This window comes from Camelus bactrianus, chromosome 27 (assembly GCF_048773025.1).
Source record: "Camelus bactrianus isolate YW-2024 breed Bactrian camel chromosome 27, ASM4877302v1, whole genome shotgun sequence".
NCBI classification, from domain to species: domain Eukaryota; kingdom Metazoa; phylum Chordata; class Mammalia; order Artiodactyla; family Camelidae; genus Camelus; species Camelus bactrianus.
The window spans coordinates 30,958,442-30,974,533 of NC_133565.1; the positions used below are offsets into that span (position 1 = coordinate 30,958,442).

At 36.0% G+C, this 16,092-nt stretch overlaps 1 protein-coding gene across 3 annotated transcripts in view; it reads left to right on the forward strand.

Moving 5' to 3' along the window:
* The window catches only part of UBE2Q2 (ubiquitin conjugating enzyme E2 Q2), a 54,172-nt gene that overhangs the window by 7,249 nt on the left and 30,831 nt on the right, over positions 1-16,092 (forward strand). For all 3 annotated transcript variants that reach the window (XM_074354250.1, XM_074354249.1, XM_074354248.1), the window contains exons 2-4: positions 4,285-4,386; positions 8,940-9,044; positions 15,667-15,723. In XM_074354250.1, coding sequence (XP_074210351.1) covers positions 4,285-4,386; positions 8,940-9,044; positions 15,667-15,723 — 264 coding nt within the window. The remainder of the gene's footprint in view (positions 1-4,284; positions 4,387-8,939; positions 9,045-15,666; positions 15,724-16,092) is intronic.

The window sequence follows — 16,092 nt, forward strand, 5'->3', positions numbered from 1 at the left end:
GGGCTGGTAGAAACCTGTGCTGGGTTTTGGGTCAGGAAAGTAGGTAGGAAGATGGGAAGGAGATAGGAAAACTAGCCTCAGTGGAACCACATTAATACAGAATGATGAAAGGATGTTTCTTACAAGGAGTTCTAAGAGTGAGAGGGAAAAACGTTGGGGCTTGGGGTTGGGGTTGGGGGGGGCAGGCAGCAATTCTCAAAGGTTTTGGAGTTAAGACTCTTTTACACTATTAAAAATCTACCGAGGACCCGTGGAGCTTTTGTTTATGTAGGTTATCTATCAGTATTTATCACTAGAAATTAAATATTTAAAATACTGATTTATTAAGATAAACTCATTACATGTTAATATAAATATTTTTATGGAAAAAAAGACCATATATTTTTTAAAAGACCATTTTTTTTTAAAGACCATATTTTCTAAACCAAAAATTTTTCAGTGAGAATAGTGGAACAATTTTCCTTTTTTTTTTTTTTTGTGAGTCTCTTTGATGTCTGGTCTGTCATTTGCTTCTGCATTCAATCTGTTGTGATATGTTGTTCTGGTTGAAATAATAGGAAGAAAATCCAGCCTCACACAGATATATGGTTGGAAAAAAGGAGGATTATTTTAATAGCCTTTTTAGGTAATTGTGGATATTCTTTTTGGATACTCTACCAAAACTTGGTCTTTGTTGAACTTTGAATGGATCTTTAACCCTTGCATGATATTGTAAATCATGCATTGGTCTTTTGGAAAATTTTCTAGATGTTGATACTTTTCGTTATATAACATGAAAAAGGTTATATTCATTAATATCACCATCAACCTCATCAGAATACTCTTAGGAAGCCATTAGACTCACAGTGATGGATAAAGGTTTTGTGCAATTCTAATTTTTGCTTGAAAGCTTGAATTTTATTATTGGCAATAAATACTGTCCTTTGTTTTCCTTGAAATGACAGGCTCTCATTCTTTCTTGAGAAAATGTTTATCAGAAACCCAAGTTGGAATAACCATTGTTTTGGTCAGTCATTCTTTCAAGTAGTAGGTTCAGCTCACAACTCAGTCACACAAGTGCTTTTTCTAAAGTGTTCTGTAGGAGTGCTCATGTGTGCTTCCTGTTTCATCACTTGCAACATTAGAAAGACATAGGATTGAGATTTAGTAAAATAACTGCTTCATCACAGACATTCTTTAGTGAAACGCCTTTTTCTTTTAAAAACCTTAAATGCATGGTGGTGAATACCATGACTTCAAGTATAGTTTGGTATCACTGCCTTTATCTTTGCTAAGGTATCCGCAGTTTTACCCACTGTTGTATTTGCAGTGGTGCAGATGTCAATGTGCAAATGTCACTGGTGCAAATGTCAATGTGAAAAAGGCAATTAACTTCTTAGTATTTTGTAGAAATAGTTTGGAGCTAGGTGTCCAAGAGCCCTACTTTGAGAGCTATTGACAAAGTGCTCAGACCTACTGTGTATCCTATTTTATGTACAGGATTAGAAAACATGGCTTAGGTAATAACTGATCTCAGTAATTTGAGGGGGGTTATTTATTTATTTACCTTTTTTTTTTCTTTTTAAGAGGAGGTACTGGGGATTGAACCCAGGACCTTGTTCATGCCAAGCATGCATTCCACCACTTTGAGCTATACCCTCCCCCTGATCTCAGTAATTTTTTTCCCAATTCTCATAACACGGTTTTGAGGGTTTTAGACCAGGACAACAATTTACATATTTTATTTTGCTTATGCAGAAGTTTACTAGACAAACGCTAATCTACATAGTGAAGCTCAAAATTTAGTTGTTTTTTTAAGGCTATAGAAAATGCAAATCTAAAACATTAAAAATGGTTTAAATAGTATGCTCCTAAACTAGACTGAAGACTGGGAAGAAATGCAATACTCAGTAATCAATTCTCTTTAAGAATAGGATTAATTTTGGTTTTGCTTTTTTTTGGTGGGGCTAGGTAATTAGATTTATTTACTTATTTATTCTTAGAGGAGGTACTGGGGATTGAACCCAGAACTTCATACATGCTAAGCACGCACTCTACCACGTGAGCTATACCTTACCCCCAAGAATAGGATTAATTTTGAAGACAATCTTCCTTTTAACCTTAAAGAGGTTTGAGACACAGTAAGTTTGAGGAATGAGAATATAAAAATAAACTATTAGTGAATGGATATGATGTCTTACTTCAATACAGTTTCTTTAAAGAACATTTGGTAAAATGCTTTAAAAATACTGTTTCTGTGGCTTCAGCTATATTATAATTGACATTATAGTTCTGAAAGCAGTGCTTCTTTAAAACTGTTTCTGCATAATTCTTTTCCTATGACTAGAACCTAAATTGCAGCTAATACTACTAATAATGGCTTTTCCCAATTTATAATAGAAAACAGTACAAATGAACGGAGTAAATGTCTGTTAGTAGGTGAAAACATGTAATGCCTAGTTTGTTAACTTTTTAAAATCAACACGTAATTGTGCTTTTAAAAATATATATGTGGTAATAGCATTTCTTGGTTGTACTGTTTGTGTGATGGAATAAAATGTTGGAATTTTATGGTGTTTGAATTAGTTATCTATTGCTCTGTAAAATTTCAGCAGCTTTAAACAACAAGTATCATCTCACAGTTTCCATACGTAAGAAATCTGTGCCTGGCTTACCTGGGTTCCCTGGCTCTGACGAGGCAGACAAGGTGTTGGCTGATGCTGCAGACATCCCAAGGCTGGACAGGGGAGAACCTGCCTCCAGGCTCATTCATGCCGTTCTTGGTGGGGTTCGTCTCTTCACAGGCTGTTGGTCAGAGGCCTTTCTTAGTCCCTTACCGTGTTGATTTGGGCCTCTCTGTAGGGAGCTGGCTTCCATTAGTGGGAGTAAATGAAAGAAAAGAGCAGGAGAGGGTGAGGAAGACAGAACTTTTCCTCTGTTTGTAACCTAATTTGAGAGGTGATATCCATTACTTTTGCTGTGTTCTGTTTGTTAGAAGCGAGTCATTAGGTCTAGGGAGGGAATTATACAAGGGGGTAAATACCAGGAGGTTAGGATCATTGGGACCATTTTAGAGCAATCCTGTTACAGTGTTCAAGAGCATCGTTGACATCTGTGAGCTGGGAGCACACAGGCAGTAGCTTCACAAGGAGAATACACCTGTCTCAGAACCCAGCTCCATTGCCAATGAGAGCTGAATGTAGCCCTAAGATAGCTAAGTTGCTGTTCTGCCTTCTAACACCCGCTATGTTTAAGAAGTAATCTTAACCTCATTTAAGAAATCTGTCCTTTAGAAACTACATTCCTTCTTGCAATCTAAGAAGAGAGGGAAAATTATTAGGAAAAAGGCAGAATTAATTGGGATTGATTTTAGGGGCCAATTTTTGAATGGAGAAAAATCTCAAAGTAACTTCTGTAATTACACTACTCAGAGAGCAAGCAGTACAGTGAGTAGAAGATTTAAAAAATCATTTTTAGCATTTGTAAGGATTTAAAAATGTGCCTAGATGTGTACTCCTTCGCTTTATTTTAAAAATTCAGAATTGGATATCATCTAGGTAAAGCTTTCAAATGTAGCTTTATTCTATTAGAAGGTAAAAGGAGTATGGTTTAAATCTGTAAACTGTACTTCAAGGTTGGGATGTTTTTGTTTTTGTTTCTGTTTTTGTTTTTGCTTTTTGAGGAATTTATTATGATTCCAGATTTTTTGTTTGTTTTTTTGAGGGAGAGGTCATTAGGTTTACTTACTTACTTATTTTAATGAAGGTACTGGGGATTGAACCCAGGACCTCGTGCATGCCAGGCACACCCTCTACCACTGAACTATACCCTTCCACCCTTGATTCTAGATTTTAAAGCCCTTAAAAAATGTTTAAGCCGAAGAATCCAGTCCATGATAGATCTTTCTTTGTAAATGAAGGAAGCCTATCTTCCTTGGTGCTTGAATACCATTTTTTTCCCCCTGCTTTTGATAAAGCATAACTTTTGCAGTGTATTCTCTTCTGTCTGTTTTAAATCATACTGCTTACTGGGTAAAGTTCTTTTTTTTTTGTTTTGTTTTTGTTTTTGTTTTAGAGTTATGAATTCTATAATACGGTGCAAGCAAGATTATACCATAAAACATTATTTTGGTTAAAAAATCCATAAGAAATTTTGTTTCTTACATAGATTTTAATGTGTTACTTTTCTTCTCCTGATATGTTTTACTTAAATTTGTGACCATTTTGCCATTTAGTGGTGTGGTTTAATTGCATATCCAGGTTAGCCTGTATGTAAATATGTTTAACATAGGTGTCTCTGCAACAGGAATCTTACCCATCTTCTTCACCGATATGGTTTGTGGACTCTGATGACCCAAATCTGACATCAGTTCTGGAACGTCTAGAAGACACTAAGAACAACAATTCGGTGAGAAAATAAGCCACGCTACTTTCTTTTTTTCTCATGAACATTATAGAATTTGAGTGTTAAGAGGTAATATGATATAAAAGCCTGATTAATGATTGTTTGATAACCTCGTCTTCAGGTCCTCCAAGATTTTTTTTGGTCCTTCAAATTTGACTGTTTACTACCTGGTTTCTCATTTTTATTTTCCATAGGTATAGTCTTAATTTAGATCAGAAATTAGGTGGTCTCTTTATCATAAATTTTAATCATTAAACCAAGCAGGCATCTTTGGTTGAGACCACTAGCCAAGGTAGGCAACGGAAAAGGGGGAAAAGATGGAAGTAGATATAAGGGGGAAATAATGATAGAATGACACTGATTGCTTTTTCTGTTGAGAGTCTATAACTCTGTAGTTAAAGCCAAAAGTATACAAATAAAAAATTTTTTTAACATTTTTTTATTGAGTTGTAGTCATTTTACAATGTTGTGCAAATAAAAAAATTTTTAATATATAAAGAAATCAAACTTTACAAATTTTTTAGAAACCTGGTTTCTTTGATTATAAAACTACTAAGTGACCATTGTGAGGGAACTAGTAAAATTAAAAACAACAAAAAAGGAAAATAGGAAAATTTTGCTAGTTGATATAACCACTGTTGACTTGATGACTCTTTTTAATCAGTATTTTTTTCCCTTACTAGTGAAATACATATATTCTTATACATATGTTTTAATAGTTGAGGTTATGTTCTGTATAGCCTTATATCCTTTTTTTAAGAGTTAACACTACCATTGTAGTTTTCCATGATGTCATACATTCTTTATAGAAAAATACCAATCATTATTTGCAGGTGACATGATTGTTTACCTTTAAAAAAAAATCCAAATGAGTTGGCTGAAAAAGCAATTTTTAAGATGACTAGTTAAAAGTTCTATTGTATAAAAATCAAATTTTCCCAAATATCAGCTGTAATCAGAAAATATAGTAGACAGGTATTTTATTGACAATTACAATTAAATTTTAAAAAGTAAATACCTAGGAATAAACTTAGACATGCAGGTTTTGTAGCAAGAAAACCACAAAAATCTGCTGAGTGGAATAAAAGACTTGACTGCTGTTCCTCGACGGCCGGACTCCGTGTTATAAATATGTCAGTCATCTCCGTTGCGTCATGTTAGTTTATAAATTGAATGCAATTCCAGTACGAATCCCAACAGATTTGTTTCTGGAACTTGACAGAATGATCCTAAAGTTTGTTTTGAAGAGTAAATAATAAAAAATAACAATGAAGTTGGAAAGAAAAGAAATGAGAGACTTGCCTGACCAGATATTAAATAAAGTAAAATATTGAGTACTGGCACTGGACCAGGCAGATGGAGGCAACAGAAGTTTAGAACAGTCGTGCAGTTGAGAAGCTAGACGGACACATGTTCATGTCTCCAGCAGGGGAGGGGCCGCAGGACAGGTAAGGAGTGATAGACATAGCCTCCTTACTCCACCTCCTTTGAGGAGGTTGCCTCTCAAGATCTAAAGGTGTAAATTTTGTAACAGTAGGAATGAGAGGGGTTATTTTTTGATGTCTAAAATATTCCATCAAAAAACGCTCATATCACTTACATGTGGCATCTAAAAAAAGTCACAAATGTACTTATTTACAAAACAGACTTAACAGACATTTAAAAAAAAAAGCCATTTAGGATTACCAAAGGGGAAGGAGGGGAAGGGATAAATTAGGAGTTTGAGAATAGCAGACAAACTACTATTTATAAAATAGACAAACAGCAGGGTCCTACTGTATAGCACAGGGAACTATATTCAATATCTTGTAGTAACCTATAATGAAAGAGAATATATATATATATGTATATAACTGAATCACTATGCTGTATACCAGAGACTAACACAACATTGTAAATACACTATACTTCAATTAAAAGATAGTGTCAGCCGCAAAAAAAAAAATACTCATAAAGAAAAATGACATAGGAGATAAAATTGGGTCCAGTTTTATATTAAAAAAAGTAAATGTATTTACATGAAAGAAAAAAACCCCAAGCCCATCCTCCACTCTTTCTTACAGTCTCTGCTAATTATTTTGTAACCTAGTGTCTTGACAAAATAAGCTATGTTTCCTTACCTTTAATTCATTTAGTTCATTATAATCTAGATTCTGCCTTCATTGTTGTACTAAAATTTTTATCTCTAGTTGTCAAGTGCAGGACTTCCTTTTTAGTCCTAAATTTTACCTTTCTGCAGCATTTTTGGTACTGTTGATTCTTTCCTTATTGAAATGTTCCTTCATTCAATAAACATTTATTACTTAATTTCCACCAATAAAGAGCTGGTTAAATTGAAATTACTGTATGGTTTTATGATAGAATATTATGTTGTAGTTAAGAAGAATAGAGCCAGTCTTTCCACAAGAGCACATACAATTTTATGATATACTAAATGAAAAAGCAAGTCAACATATTGTCTGTAATCTGGCCCCTCTTGTATACAATGTTGAAAAAAAAAATCTATATCTATGCTAATTTATACATACCTGTTTTAAACCTGAGTGGACATAAGAAACTATTAGTAGTGGAATACAGAAAAGTATTTCTTAAAAAATTGACTGGCTTCCCTGCCAGGTGCTGTCATAAGTGGTGGAGACAAGACAAATCCTATCCTAGTCCTCTGGGAACTGATAATCTAATGAGGATTTCCATCAGATCGCTGTCTCTGTTTTTATCTCGTTCTCACCCTGCCTTGCCTCCTCTGAGCTCTTATTCCTTGGTCTGCCTCTTCTCATTCTGTGCTTTCTCTGAGTAATCTCTTCTACTCCCAGTTCTTAAATCAAGGCCTATGTTCCAGTGACTCCCAAATCTTTATCTCTAGCTAAAATTTATCTCCTGAGTTTGAAACTCCATTATCTGTCTATATATCACAGTAGATCAGGGAATCTCATGGGGATGTGCCATGACTGTTCAGAATGATTCTATCTAAATTTAAACTCATCTCCCTCTCAGCACTCTATCACCCCCATCATGTTTGCCCTCAGTAATTCTCTCTGTGATTGTGAGTAGGGCAAAATGAAGTAGCTAAGCTTGTTATTCATGCCTGAACCTGGAAACTATCTTAGAGTTCTTTTTTATACCAGTGTTTCCTGACCCCCACCTCCCACCCCTAAACTACCTAGTAAATTTCTAAGACCTGTCCACCTACTAAATATTCTTCTAAATATTTCTTAAGTCCTTCCCATGGTCTTAGTTTCTTCCTCTTATCCCCTCAAACACTTTTTTGGGGGGAGCGCATAGTTGAAATTCCTGGAAGATGTACTGCCCTGCCTTTCTTACCGCTTGGTGCAACTCCACCACACTGCTGCCTTTCCCACGGTACTCCTGGAGCTCTTCCTGTACCAGGGGTTGAAGTGTCTGAGTCTGTGTCCACGTCAACCTCCCTCGTCTTTATTATGTGCTTAGCACAAAACAGAGCTTATTGGAATGACAAATCCGCAGTGGGGCTTTGCTGCTTTTTAAGCTTGAGGATATTTTTTGATACTGATTGACTGCTAACCTTTCCTCATATTTACTTGCTCCACTGTCCACTTTGAAAAGGCTTATTCTTTGCTTTGTTTAACCCATTCTATCTCTGTGTCTGTTTTCCTTAGTCCATAAACCTTCTTTCTTTTCATCTCTCTTCTTGGTTAGAGATATCCAGGAACCTTCCTGACCAAGGGAAGTAAGTCGCCTTACTTGCTCCCAGGCAAGTTGTCTGATACTGACCATTTTTCTTTAAACATAATTGCTAAACTTATACATTGAAAACCTTTTTTTTTAAACAATGAAAAACATGTTTGTGCACATAATTTACCTTACTTACCTCCTTAAAGTGAATATGCTTATAAAACAATCTGGATTTAAAAGTGGAAACTTGGATTCTTCTTTGTAGTTTTCCTAGTGAGTTTTTTTTCTTTTCCTTTCTTTTTTTTAAGACAAACACTTAAGAGTCTACTAAGTGTCAAGTGTTTTTACAGAAGATTTTGTTTAATCTTTACCATTATAAGAAGGTTTTAATTTCCTGGTTTTATAGATAGACCAAAACTCAGGGAGTCACTACTATATCCAAGGTCACCTAGATTCCAAGGCTGTGTCTATTAGACCATATTTGCCTCTGTACTTTTAAAATGACTGTGACTGTGGAATATATAATGTTATAACCCATGTGCAACAACACTGCGTCTATTTTTTGTAGCCTCGTTAATGTATTAGCGTACTCTTGTAAGTTACCAAGAAGAGAAGTTAACAGCTGAAAATTAGGCGATGTCTGGAGCTCCCCTTCCTCTGCCTTTATGTTGATGTCATTCTGCTAGGTATCCATTGTAGGGATTGCACTCAAGCCATAGTAACTTTCTTGCACTAGCACTCCCTAAAATATATTTTTTAAGACTGTTATTTTATCTGTAGGCTGTAATTGACCAGTAACAAACTTTTTTCACTTCCCACTGGATTAGTTACAGTAGTGTTAGCATTATTCATGTCTTCTGAGGGCTCTTTAACATAATGCTTATTTACTGAAATGTGTTTTGTAGCTTCGTCAGCAGTTGAAGTGGTTGATATGTGAACTCTGCAGATTATATAACCTTCCTAAGCACCTGGATGTTGAGATGCTAGATCAGCCACTACCCACGGGCCAGGTAAAGTAAAACTTCTCTAGTGTTCTGGAGCTAAAACAAATTGTCTCAAGCAGAAGTAAAGCTAGAATGGTTTTTCTTACACAGCTTACTAAGAACTTGATTTTTGTTTTCCTGTTAAAGTGCTTTGTTTATTTTGTTTCAGGTACTAAAAATAACTTTTCATTCTTTGGACCTGCTGGTATTTACTATGACGGACAAACAATTGTCCCCTTCACCGCCACCACATTTTTGTTGTTGTTAATATTCCTGGTTTTCATAACTGTTCCTTGCTTCTTCAGTTTTTTTGTTTGCTTTCGCTTATTCATTCACCTTCACCTGGAATGCCATCCCTTTACACGCATTTATACTACTTAAGGCCTGAATCAGATGTTGTCTCCTCCAAGCAGCAGAAGTACCCACCAGCTCACTACCACCTCTAACTTTTCTGGATTTCTAGATTTACCTGTTTAGGCATAATTATTAACTTTGTATTACAATAAAGATTTCGCTCTTATGCCACCCACTTTCCCATCCACCTTCCCTTCCTAAAACATCATTATATTTAGACTAATGAATAATCACCATTTATCATTAAGATTTTGTCGTGTAGAGTTTTCTATTATGGTATTTCCTTTCTTGTACAGTTTTTTGTTTTGCAGTGTCTTCCTTATAATAATTGTTAGTTTATAAAACTTACGTTCTGTCTCTTTTCTGTGAGATCTCCCTCTCTCCTCGAGCCTTCGGTTCTTCTGCACCAGGCTTGGCGAGTTCTCTGGGTTGGCTATTCAGCTGTCACCTTGAAATTTTTCTTGTCTTCTGTGCTGGAGTAGTTTGTTTCGTGATCTCATGTATTCTTTCTTGGCTTAGCTCTTCTCATTTTGCCTGAGTGTATGCTCAAGTAAAATCCTAGGAAAACGTGAAAGAGTAGTACATTTTCTGAGTTCTGACTTCTAAAAAATATGGCCAAATCACTGTAGGTTTGAATCTTGGTTCTGCTACTTATTAGCTGTCTTACCTAGTTAGCTTGGGCTGATTACCCAGTGTAACATGCACGATAACTTCCCAATGCAAAAAGGGGGAAAGGGTAGCAATACCTACCTTTTGGTGGATTCGTTTCCATTGTTGCTGGTCCTCAGTATGGATGGGCCTCTTCAAATTTGGACTCTTGAATCTTTCTCCTTGCGTCAGTGTTCTTGTATTTTTTCTGTGGTGACTTTCTCCTTTCCAATCTTCATTTGTTCATTTTGGAATGCCTGCTAGTGGGATTTTAGACCTCCTCCCTTGAGTCTTTGTGTCTCTTATTATCACTATATTCTATCTCTTTGTTTTAAGAAAAATGTTCCAGAATTTGAAATTATCTTTAAACTTTCAGAAATTTTATTTGGACAGTCATAACTGTAAGTTTTATTTTGGTTATTTATTGCTGCTTAACCAGTTGTGCTAGAACTTAATGGCTGAAAACAACAGTTTACTCTCTCTCATGATTGTGTGGCTTTTCTAGGTTTAGCTGGACAGTTTTTCTGCTAACTTCACGGTGCAGTCAGACAGTGACTGGGACTGGTAGTCATTTGGATAAACCACTGCCCTGGAATGTCCAACATGGCTTCTTCATTCACATGTCTGGTGTTGGTGTTTCCTCTGTGACCTTTCTTACCACATGGCATCTCATCATTCCAGAGTCTCTTCATGTGGCTTCTCTTTCTTTGGGAAGGTAGTCAGAATTTTTATGTTTGGTTTCTAAGAGCAGAAAAATGGAAGCTGCCAGGCCTTCTGAAGGTTTAGATCTGGAACTGCCCCAGTGTCGTTTATTGGTTAAAGCAAGTCACAGGACCCACCCAGATTGACAATGGGAGGGGTCGTATAAAGGATGAATGCTGGGAGATGTGGTTCATTTGGGGTCCTCTCCAGAGATGAGTCATAAGCTCTAAGAGCCTTTTCTTGTTCTCTGATTTTTCCTTATTCATAGCATTCTATTTTTGTTTGGTAGATGTGACATATTCATAAGTGTCTTTAAGGAGTTACTTTGATACTCTCCCTCTCTAGCATCTCTGTTTTCTCTTTAATAAGTTTAATAAGTCTTAAGTAATATTTTTTCTAGTTTGTCTTGGTCTTTTTTTTTCTTTTTGGAGACTTTCCTTAGATACCTATTCTGTGTTGCTCATTCATATTTTTTCTTTTCTCTTTTCTCGTTCATATTTGAGAGTGTTACTAAAAAGTTGATTGTGAGTTTTTTGTGGCCAAGACTTGTCAACTGATAGCTTTTAGGAGGAATTTAAGCTGACTTCCAGCCCATATACCTCCACCCTCTACTTCCTGGTATAATCATAAATGATGGCTGGAACTTCTTGGTTTCTCTGGACATGAAACCTTATAATCTCTTGCTTGAGGTAGATATGTCTGTCTGAGTTCCGCTTAAGGAGAGCAGTGTGTTTTGGGGGCTGGACAATGTTCTGTATATAGATTTTTGGTTAATTTCTGTTTTTAGTCCTGTCCATCACTCCTGCTATCTAGGGTACGTGGTGTCTTGGAGTCTAGAGCCTCTTCAGGGTCCTGTGGGTCGAATTAGCCTCCTGATTGTCCCTTAACCTATGGCTTTACTTGTTTGCTCCATTAATTACCATTCTTCCATTTACTGTCATCCTCTAGCACGAGTGAATTCTTTTTTCTGCTCGTAGCCCGTTTTCTTTTCTTTTTTTGTTACCATTGTGTGTTTCTACAGTGTTGATTTCTTCGTTGTAATTTTAGTGAAGCCTCAAAAAAGAGAGGAGATGGGAGAAATAATATGTCCGTGTTCAATTTTCCTTCTTTGGAATGTCTGCAACTTGTTTTTCACTTAACAGTATATTGTGGACACAGTTCATGTAGATCTGCCTTGTTTTTCATGATGATGCAGATAATTCCACGTAAGGATATAATATAACTTCTGAATAACATGAAGAAATTTCCTAATTTTGAATCATCCTTACATTCCCGTAATAAACATTCAGCATCTATATAGGTTGGGGGGTAGGGGTGGGAACACAATAGATATGATATTTTATTTTTTGATTTTTCCACTTTAAGTGAGATTGTAACATTGTTTTGTGTGTTTCCTTTTAGGCTCTTCTTGCTTCATTTTGGTATCAGGGTTAAGTCATCTTATATGATTTGGGAGGCTTTGTATGTTTTTTCTGAGATCTAGGACACAGTTTAAATCAGTTTTCAACTGGAGGCAAATTTATCTCCCATGGGACATTTTGGAAATATCTGGAGATATTTTTGGTTGTCACAGCTGGCCGGGTTGGGGGAGGGTGCTGTTGGCTTTTTGTGGGTAGAGGGGATGTTACTAAACATCCTGCGATGTCAGAGAGTTCCTCACAACAAATGATTTGGCCCCAAATATTGGTAGTTCCAAGGTTGAGAAATTCTGGTTTAAATAAACATCTGAACCCGATTCATTTTTCTCTTCTGTGTATTAGTCTATTCAGATTTTCCATTTCTTCGGTCAGTTTTAGTAGTTTTAGATTCTAAAAAATGGTAACTTCATCTGTACATTTGAAACTTATGAAGATGTGCAAAGTATTTACTTTTTGCCTCTTCTCATCTGTGGATTATTTCTAAATTTTTTTTCTTTATCTTGATTACTTGTCAGAGGCATATCTATTTTATTGTAATGGTCTTTTGAAAGAGTCAACCCTTAGTTTTATTTGTTAAATCATATGTATTTTTCATTTTCTGCTCTAGTTTTAACCATTTTTCCTTTTCCTTTCTTTCTGGTTTATTGGGTGAATATGATTTAAATTACTTTTTTTTTTTTAAACCAACATGTAAGGGTATATGTTTTCTGAGTGCTGTTTGACTATAGCACAGATATAAAAATTTTAGTATACTTATTTTCTAACTAGTTTATATTTTATAAGTAGTTTGATTCCGTTTCTTGTTCATGCTCTCATATCTTACAAAAAAGAGTTTTAAATAATATGTATTGAAAACATGTAAACGTAAATTTAGTATAACAGATAGTTACAGTGGTACCTGGGAAGTACCACTAGCCAGCACCCAGGTGAGGAAATAGAACATTGCTTGCACCGGAGAAATCTTCTGCAAGCTCCTTCTAGATTATCATTTCTCTGTTTGCTAATCTTTTCCTTACTTTTCTCTAATTTTATCACTCATATTTGCATCCCTGAACAATATGGTTTAGTGCTGCCTGATTCTGAGCTTCATTTTGAGTCGTATATGTATTCTTTCATGTTTGTCTTCTGCTCAACATTGTGAGTAAATTCATTTATAGTGTAGGTAGCTGTAGTTCTTTTTCATTGCTGTATTCCATTGTTCGACTGTATCATAACGTGTTTACCATTTGACTGTTGACTGACATTTGGGTTGACTCCAGTTTGCTGTTGGGAACAGTGCCGCCGTGATCATCCTTGTCCACAGCACATGGTGCACCTGCGGCGGTATTTCTCTGGGCACATGTTTAGGAATTTGATTCCTGGGGCATGAGGGTCGATTTCTTCTTAGAGTCAAGAATTATTTAGAAAAACATTTTTAAACATTCTCAGGTGGCTTTGGGGTTTTCAGCTTTTCACTGTGGTCAGAGAATATGGCCTGTAACCTTTCAGCTGCGATATCAGCAATCGCTTAGACTGAATCACTGATGTCACTGTTGTCTTCGCTTGTTGCTGTTTCCCATGGTTCCCCTCTCTGAAATACGACCTTGAATAATGTCTTCTGTTTCTTTTCTAGGAGGATTTGTGGGGATGTGTATGGAGAGTGTTCCTTGAATTGTCAGTGTCTTTGTTCTTATTATTCATTTAACAAATATGTGACTCTGTAAAGTACTTGTGTACTCTGTGTAAGTGCTGAGGATCCAGTGCTGAACAAACACACATGTGGCACCCATCCTGATGGGGCTAGGTAGGGAATTCTGAGTTCATAGTTAATCTCTTCCAGGTTCTTCACACTTTTCTTCTGGTGTTCATTGTTGTAGATGAAAAGTCTGAATGCCTGTCTGATTCTTACTTCTTTCTCTGTATTTTTTTCTTTCTGGAAGTTGGTTTTTTTCCTTTAACTGTGAAGTATGGGGTTTTACTCTTCAGCTCCTTTGGGGCATTCAGAGCCTCTTGATATTCTGAAATCCTTCTTCAGCTTGGCAGCATTTGTCTTTTTTCTTCCTTTCCCTTGTCTTCTGGGTGAATGCTGGATGAATGTTAGATCTCTGCATTCCTATCTCCATTTCTCTTAACTCTTCTCTTATTTTCATCACCTCTCCGTCCCTCCATCTCCTTTTTCTCCACATGATAAAGGAGTGTCGTAATTTCGTTGTTGTCTTAATCATAAATGTTTGTTCATTCAAGTCCATTGTGCTCTCTGGCCCTTCTGCTGAGTTTTGTTTTTGTTTTTTGAGGTGGGGATCTTTCTGATTTCCCAAAACTGTCTTGTCCTTTGTATAATAATCTTTCTAGATTTTGTGGATGAATTATCTTCTCAATTATTGCTAAAGATTCTAATTAGATTTTTTATTCTGTTTTATTTCCTACATTAATAATGTCATGACTTCAGCTTGTTCCACTTAGTGCCTTTCTTTCAGATTGCTAGTTTTCTTCAAATATCTGGTGGTGCCTGGTTATCTGCTCATTTATAGATGAGGTGCATCGTTGCTGAGTGTCAGTTGTTAAGAGTATCCTCAGCAGCTGTCGCTCTTGGCTGGCCTCCCCCTCCTGGCTTGCACACCTGCGCTCTGCCTGTGGTGTGTGAATGGGGAGGTGCTGGCAGGTGGACTTTCTGACTCCTGAGTGAAAGGAAGAGATGAATCTGTTACGAGATTTTGCTGCTGCATTGAGTTACATTAAAATATGGTTCTGACACCCACACTAAGAGGCCATCAAGGTAGGCCTTCTATGTGAGCGTAATCCTTACCAGCGGTAGTTGGAACAAATACAGTAAGAATTTTGGGGGAAAAAAATACTATGTACTGTGTCCTAGAGAACTATAGTCTGGTCCAGGAAACTTATCTTTTTGAACTCTGTCAAAGCTAGATATGAAGGCCCTTCCTAAAACTCTGTCAGAGTCATTGTGAAGGAGTGTTAAGTTGTGTCTTACAGACAAATATTCTGTGGTAAGTAACATGTTATAAAAAAAATAGATCTTTGGTAAAACGGTGATCACTTTACAGTTTTTAGTTTTGTGCATTGTCTATTCCTTTGTAACACATTCGATCTTTTAAAATTTAAGACAGTGGATTTTTATGGAAAGATTCAGGCTTTTCAAAGCTAAAAAGGTAGATAATTTAAGGAATCCATGGTCTCCTTAAAAAGTGAAAGAAGTCATTGGTCCTATACACATAACCATATGTATAAAATATTTTCTTACTTTAAATGAGAATGTTTAAATTTTTTTCCGTTTTGCTTTCTATTTGACTGATTGCCTTTGTTAATTCCTAAGGTATCTATTAAGTTGAATTGTTCAGAATTGTTTCTTCTAAAAAGCAGATAAACATTACTTGTCAAATCAAAGCAAAATTTAAAAATGTTTCAACTGTAGTGAGCTCTGCTGGCGGAACTGTAGTTGACGGGTGTTGACGGCTTGTTACTAGAGTCTCCTCATGTCCTCTGCATTTATTTGTTGTATGTAGTCCTGGCAAAGTCCTTTTCTTTTTCAGAATGGGACAACAGAAGAGGTGACTTCAGAAGAGGAGGAAGAGGAAGAGATGGCTGAAGTAGGTATTTTATATAAGAATAACATTTTATAAATATCTTCACTTTTGAACATTTTAGTAATTTTCTAACCTCCTTTATAAAGCCATTGTTACTGTGGAATAATGAAAAGCACGTTGTATTTGAAATTTAATACAATTTCTAAAAGCTGGCTTCACCTCTAATTCATGGGGTACTTTTGAGCAGATTGTTTATCTGATGTCCTTGGATTTGATTGCAAGGAAAATAAGAACTCTTAACATTTAGCACTGAAATTGTATTTACGTGTAATAGTAATCAATACTTAACCTGATTTGGTTTAAGAAGAGGAACTACTAAGTTTCAAAAGTTTTGTGTTTTGTATAAAAGGAGAATTAGAGAACATTTTAGGA